This window comes from Gobius niger (genome assembly GCF_951799975.1).
Source record: "Gobius niger genome assembly, chromosome: 15".
NCBI lineage: Eukaryota > Metazoa > Chordata > Actinopteri > Gobiiformes > Gobiidae > Gobius > Gobius niger.
Window position 1 is genome coordinate 17,420,392 of NC_136866.1, and position 7,803 is coordinate 17,428,194.

Here is a 7,803-nt window from a genome sequence, read left to right on the forward strand (position 1 = left end):
CTTCTAAGGTTCGACTTCTCAGAGCTGTTTCATTCTGTTTGAACACTGACCTCTTGTGGACAAACTTTAGTATTGTGACTTCACATAAACACGACTAAAGCACCAACACAATCATGTGAGCAAGAGAAGTTTCAAACAGGCGTGTGGTGGTTTTCATATTTGCAGCCTGATATTAACGCTTGAAATAATCAATCATAGGCCGATAAATAAGACTCATTGTCTTTGTAATGTGGATCTGTGCTTCACGGAGCTCCAGTGGGCGGGGCCGACTCAGTCACCTGCAGCTCTGCTGCTCCGAGGCAGGATGTCAATGCACAATTGTTTTATTTCATTCAGTCAAAGCTAATTTTGACACCATTTGCTGTAGATGGCGCTCCTCACGTTTCACTCCCCTTGGTCAGCCAGGACTTTGCAAAGAAAAGGAAAAGTGTTTATTCTGACTGGCCCAAAGCCTGGCGCAGACACCACATGAACATGGTGAAATAGGGAAAAATGCAGCACATTTATGTATCACACATGATTTACATCGCTATATGGGACAGAAAACATCCGTGGTTTATCACCTCAGCGCTCAAGGCAGCAGTGAACACTCTGAGCTGATGACCTGCTTTCAGGCTCTGATGATACGCAACTTTTCGAACTGCTGTATGCTCCAACGAAAGTTTGTTGTTTTTAAAATGACAATAAAGCGTTGATTGATTGACAGAACCAAACCCAAAGTTTGTACTGAGATAAGAAAAAGTGACGTCATTATCATGACATCCAGTATTAGTTATGTTTCCCATGTGGAGCATAATACACCCATACGACACTGAAACGATTACACAACCTTCTGTATTCATTATATAGATTTAAAGGGCGAGAATGAACTAAAAAATATACTGGACACAGCCGAGATTGTAAGCTGCTTTATAATATTTACTCTAATATTTTTCCCCTGGAGACATAGATACATATACAGGATATATAAATATATATCAGGACCTGGATGATGACACCGACTCTGAACAGTGGTTTTTGAAAGTAAAAGGAACTGCAGATCAGTCTTATTGCCCTGAAAGTAACAAAGACATGTGACATCTTTTAAAGTAAAAGCAAGAGATCAAACATTCTTCTTTCACAGTTTGTATATTTTACTTCTCTTTATCAGTGTGTGCCTTTGCTTCCCCAGGCGGCAGAGTTGGCAGAGCACACAGCAAAGATTGCACTTCTGGAAGAGGCCAAGAAACGCAAAGAAGACGAGGCCAACGCATGGCAGCACCGGGTGAGATGTTTAGCAAGAGTAGTATTTACCACACATTTGTATATTTATCAACTACGGCATATTTCTCCACTCTGCATATACAGTTCACATACAGTACATGTATCATCCATGTACTGTATGCATACAATTCTCTGCTGTTACATGTTTTGCATCAATAATATTAGTTATTGCTCACCTTATTTTAAACTCACTTCTGACACTCTTTAGCATTTGTGAACCTAGCATTGGTGAACTGCTTTGTAGATCCGTGGTTAAAGTATAAACAAAACACTGAAAACAAGGAGCACCATCACTAAGTTGCTCAGAACCACTTATTATTCTGCCGGTTGCAGCTAACTAACTTTATATTCTTTTACCCATGTGCTTATTTGAAATGTGATCGAAGGGTCTTTCAGTCACTTACCATCTCCCTGTTTGTGGTCAGGCCCAAGAGGCGCAGGATGACCTACTGAAGACTAAAGAGGAGCTAAATAATGTGAGGACAGCGCCCGCTTACTCCCTGCCCCTTCCTCCTCCACCGGTGTTCGACCAGCTGGACGACGACAGTGACAGTGAGGACTCGCACAGTGCACACCTGCAAAACGACGGCATTGACCAGTACCGCGACGAGGAGGAGCGCATCACAGAGGCCGCAAAGAACCTGCGCCTCCAGGAGCAGCTGCGGGTCAGTCACATCTTTACACTCTGGACACAAAACCTGGGCTACAGTCAGACTGCAGGGCTGGGAAAATATAATGGACAGCTTCTGCTCACTCCTCCCCGTTTACCGCAATGTCCACGCACGAGGGGGAAATCATGGCTGATTTACAGACTCCCCTTCCCCAGCTCTGACTGAGCATGTTCCTAAAAAGGGGATCTTCACTGTAGACTGTAGTAGGGTTGTGATGGATGAGCAACATCACGATGGAGAGCCACCATCGTGATGCCACGCCCCCTCCTGTCAGAAACACGCGCTGGTCTTCTGTAGGCCTTGTAAACCTACAAACTTTGCAGGGATTGCACTGTAAATTAAATCACGGCTGTAACTAATATGCACGCTAGTTTCAGTGGCCTGCCAGAAGCCACGATGTGTTAGCCATAATTATTAACGTAAAGACGCAGCGCTGCTCTATTTCTGATGCGCGGGGCTCTCTCTCTCTCTCTCTCTGCAGCTCAGAGTTTAACAGCGCGTGGTTTTGCTTTGCTTTGCTGCGTACGGAAACTTAAACCGTTTTAAAATGACGAGATGGCTCTCACATCGGAGCTAGATGAGTGGATTATTCTCACGAAGGACCGAGAGAAGAGAGAGAAAGGCGCGGTGCAGGAGTTACGAGGTTACGAGCACTCCTCGTTCTCCTCTCAGACTTTACGCACGAGTTTTAACACATTTCTTTTGCAAAAGTCGTGTTCCGTGACTCTGTTCATACATAGTAATATGCAGCATATATATAGGCTATGTAAATGTCTTTAAAAAATGCTTATAATGAGAAATGGACAATATCATCGTCCATCACGATGGTTCACTGTAAACATCGTCAACGGCCAATTAAGGGAACATCGCCCAACCCTAACGTGTAGCTCGCGCTGCTCCAATGCTAACAGTCCGACCCTCATTAAGTACGAGATTTCTAAAATTCTTCTTACGAAAACCAGCCTGGTTTCATTAATTGTTACTAACCCAGCGCAATCTAAGGAGGAATATCCTAGCCTAGTCTAGTGTTTAAAAAATAGAAACCAGCCGTTAAAATTGTGTCTGAAGTCCGATGCTTTTCAATGGGGGACTAGCGGCGATATGGAGGTACTACAGCAGGGGTGTCAAACTCATTTTGGGTCGCGGGCCGAAATTCAGCTCCCATGGCGGGTCGCGGGCCACATATAATAGAGAAAATGTTTCCAATAAATGAATAATAATAAGCTGTGATTTGATCAAAGCCCCAACTTGACTGTAGCTTCATCAATGACAACGGCTTACACTTGTATTGCACTTTACAAGCCTGTGTCACAAGTTCCTGAAAGTGCTACATAGTCATTATTCATTCACTTGGTGGTGGTAAACTTTTATTGAAGCCACAGCCGCCCTGGGGCAGACTGTCCATTTACCACATGGCTATATAATGTGTTGTTCATATCCTGAGCTCTTATTATGTCAGTGCCCTCTGCTGGACACGTGTGGAACTCTATCCTTTTTTTTAATTTAATGCCCCCTAGTGGCTAGAATGAGCATTCTGGTTATTCTTTAAAAATTCATAACTCTGCACAGGAATGGGCTAGAGACTTACTTTTTTTTTTGACATACTCTGGAATTTATTTATACAGGGCAGGGGCCGGATTAAATCATCCGGCCCGCGGGCCGTATGTTTGACACCCCTGTACTACAGCAATGGCGGCCTCCAGTGTCGTGGGCATAAAGCAGAGCAGCCAGCGGCCATTGATTACAATCAGATGTGACCTCTCTGTGATCTCTGTCTGAACGGGATGTGGCTCGAATGTGGCTATGCTAAAGTCATGGGAGGCAAACGGATACAGTACATCAATAACTTAGACATCTTAAGAGGGAAGAGAGGCAGTTTTTTTTGGACTATAGACTTTTGTGTTGCAGAGGCAGCGATGTCTTTAACAGAGAGAGAGAGTCTTTAGCCTATAGGACTTTAAGGCCAAGGCACACGAGACGCTTTGAAACGCATTAAAAAAAAGCTGCTTCTATTATTTTCAATGAGAGGTGATGCACGCCACAGGCTTTTTACTCTTCTGCAGAGGCACAGACGAGTCTCTGGCCTGTGACAGACAGGGGGCGCCTAAACTTTGTTGGGAAGGATAAGAGGGACAGCGGAAAAAGAGAAAGCAGAACTCCACTCTGGGAAGTGAAACTCGAGTCTGTCGCCAACTCGCTATTAACCTGCAACGAAGAGCCACGATTGCTCCGACCTACGTGTTTCATTTTCAAGTGTGCGCCCATCCATCCATCCATTTTCTTCTTGTACTGTATGTTTCCGGGTCGTGGAGCAGTTGGAGTTGCCCAAATCAGATTGCACCAGCCCCTATGCCCCCTCCCGCAGGTGGTGGGTCCACAGAAGGATGGCCTCGCAATTCTAACTGGGCCTGTTGGTCTCTCATAAGGGGCTTCTGAACCGCTCTTTGTCTGACCCACCACTGGGCACCAAGCCCCCGACAACAGAGCCCCCAGGATCAATCAGGAGGGCGTTCAGACTGTCATGAAAAGATCAAATGCAGGTCATATAGGGGCAAAAACATGAGGATTGGGTGACAGCCGCCTGCAGTCTGAACATAGCCTCTGATATCATTCCATTCCTTCCTAGCTGTGTGTGTTGCATAATGAACAATCATAACTCTAACCTTTGTCTGTGGCAGGCCTTGACCGACGAATTGGCTCATGAGCGAGACGACACCAAGAAAACACAGAACGACATCCTCCACAGCGAGAATGTGAGAGTGGGACGCGACAAGTACAAGACTCTGCGGCAGATCCGGCAGGGCAACACCAAGCAGAGGATCGATGAGTTTGAAGCCCTGTAAGAGCCTGACCACCAGCTCACGCTGTATAGACTCCAATAAAGCAGTATAGACCACAGCAGAGGAACCCGCAAACCGACTAGTGCCAACTCTACTTGCATCACTTTTTCACACCTAATGATTTTTCTTTATAGTATTAAGGCAAGACACTGAGAGCAAACTATTTATTCTTTACTTCTTTCAGTTAATCAAGGGTTTCTTAGATCTCACTTCTGACATGAAAAGAAATTAACCATCAATGTTAAACCTTGCACTTTCCATTGGATGGCATCCCTAAAATAAAATATAATTGATGCTTTTTATATGTATAATGCTTGTAATAATGTATATGACTTTCTCTACAAGAAGACTCACTTTAATATCTCTTGTATGTATTTTCTCACCTCAAGTGTCTTGCCTTAAAATGGACATGGCCAAAACGTTGCTGCTACAGAAGTAGATACATTTCTCAGTAGGAATGTCGGTATAAGATTATACATTTTACCCCCACACACGCGAGACTGTCAGTTTTTGAGCCACATAAAGCACTGTGTCCAGTTCAAAAGTGTCAAATCGTCAAAAACTGTTAGTTTTTAAATATGTGATTTTAATTCTGCTGTACAATGACAACAACATGTAGAATAAATGATAACAATACGATCAGAGGAAATACTTTGCAAAGCTTGGATTTACTGTATTCATCACATTCACATCACAAATGGTTCTTTGTTGCTGATACTAATCACACTTACATTTATTTATTCTATACATGGGATATAAAGCATTTCTTTCTCAACTTTGGTTTGTATATTTTTGCTATCGACTGTAATGTGTTTGGTTTATTGGAAATGTTTATGATTGTTACTATATTGTAAATATTATGATTGTGGCAGTTTTCAGAAGGTACTTTTGGTTCATTTTTATTGTCGCATATGTGCATCGGATTTCCACAAGTGGCCTCTTTCTGTTAGGGCCGCACTCGGACCTTCAAGCTATTGAATTTTCGAGGATAAATGTACAGTGTGTAACAGTCGGTGCAAGAGGAAACTGCTGATACTTATTTAGTAAACCAATTTGAAATGCTACTGCTCTACTGTGGTCGTTTTGTGTTCTGAATATCGTACATTAACATCAGTGCCCCGTTTATGCCAGGGGTTTAAGCAAAACAAGAATGATATATAAGAATTATGTATAAGATTATTTATATAGGAGGGAGTACATTTATAGCAAATCAGCTCATATTTTCTGTGTTTTGGTGCATTTTAACATGTGTAGAGCTCACAATGATCTGAGTCAAAAGACACTGTTGTAATTTGTGCTTTATTGTTGCAATGTCATTATGCTGAAATCCGATAATTAAAATGTTTTCGTTATTCTTTATTAATCTAGTCAGGTTCAGTGGGTCTCCCCCATCATGCTAGGATGACGAGCTGTGACCCACATAAAGATCGATTTAGTCTTATATAGTGCCAAACATTATAATGATTGTTGAATAAGCGTTAGATAAGCCTAAAGAGCTGACATGAAAAACACGCTGATAACAGTCATTTCAGCAGACTCATATGTTGTTATACTTTTTCAGAAGATAATATTGAAAGAAATGGCTCATGATGCACTCAAACAATTACGCGACCCACTTTTGGGCCCCAAGCCAGTTGAGAAACAGTAATCTAGAGGGCGCACCTTCCATGGGCAATTACTTTACCCCAGAACCCAAAGTCAAGTTTTTAAAAACTGCACAGCTACAATCTGTCTGAGAGAAATGGAACAAAAGGTCTGAATAAAACTGACACAAACTAAAATGATTTAAAGAAGTCTCTGCAGTCGGACCAACGGCCCCTGGTCGCTCTGCTTTTTGACCGCGACGCTCGGGGCCGCCATTGCTCTAGTATCTGGGGCGGCAAAACAAGCTACAAATGAACCCGTCTAAGCTAAGGTAAGAACATAGCTCAGTATGTAAAAACGGTGGCCTATTCCTTTAAGAATATTTTAGGTTTATATATGTTTTTTGGAGCACCATCCACCACGGCGGCACGGTGGCGCAGCGGTTAGCGCTCACGCCTCATAGCAAGAAGGTCCCGGGTTTGATTCCCACCTGGACGGGGCCTTTCTGTGTGGAGTTTGCATGTTCTCCCCGTGTCTGCGTAGGTTTCCTCCGGGTACTCCGGTTTCCCCTACCACTAAAAACTTGTACAATAGATTCCCCTCTGGGGCCAGGACTCCCCTGACAAAGAGATTATTAATCTCAGTGGGACTATCCTGGTTAAATAAAAGGTCAATAAAAAAAAAAAAGGAGGCTGCAGTAAATGGCTGACAAAAACACTTGGAAACTAAAAGCTCTGATGCTTTTCCTTTTATGTGAATGCCTTCACATAATATTGAATCATTCACGTCTCTTACTTACGGCTCTGGACATTTTAGAACAGAGAACACCAGCCTCACTTTGGGACTGGCTTCCTGGCCTCCAGGATTCAGGGTTGGTACTGACAATAACACCGGGAAACTCCCGAGCTACCGAGGCTGTGTGCGCTAACATGCTGAGGAGAGCGGCCACACTCCCAAGGAGGAGTCGCTGTGCGGGCAGTGTTTTGGCTTGACTGAACACACGCATGTCTAAAGAATAATATAATGAAGTTCGTGACACACTTTAATAGAAGTGGATGTGTATGCCACTCTTCTCTTTGTAAAACAGAACACGCACAAAGAGAAAAATCCAGTATTGGAACGCTTAATAAATGTTGTTGCAAATCTTATATTCAGGTGCGCTCAATAGTACGGAATTTACGGTATTTTAGTGTTTTTTGTGAGTACTATCACAATATGTTTTTTATATTTCTCCAAAAAGCCATTATCTACCAAGGTCCATTTTTATGTAAGAGGCAGACACAGTCTCAACATTTAAGCCTAGGCTCAAAATGTACCTCTCCAATTTAGCTTATGATCAGGTCGGTAAATAAATAAAGAAATCTGTATCTCTATCTGGGCATTAAGGTATCCCCCATGCTGTCAGAGCTGTTTCATCTCAATTACACACCACTGTTCAAAACAAT

The 7,803-nt window shown here is 42.9% G+C and overlaps 1 protein-coding gene across 1 annotated transcript in view; it reads left to right on the forward strand.

Moving 5' to 3' along the window:
- Nucleotides 1-5,397, forward strand: part of ezrb (ezrin b) — a 36,806-nt gene extending 31,409 nt beyond the window's left edge. Inside the window, exons 11-13 of the mRNA XM_079572779.1 lie at nt 1,172-1,264; nt 1,689-1,928; nt 4,613-5,397. Of these exons, the coding sequence (XP_079428905.1) occupies nt 1,172-1,264; nt 1,689-1,928; nt 4,613-4,777 (498 nt within the window). The 3' untranslated portion in view covers nt 4,778-5,397. The remainder of the gene's footprint in view (nt 1-1,171; nt 1,265-1,688; nt 1,929-4,612) is intronic.
- Nucleotides 5,398-7,803: the final 2,406 nt, after the last annotated feature.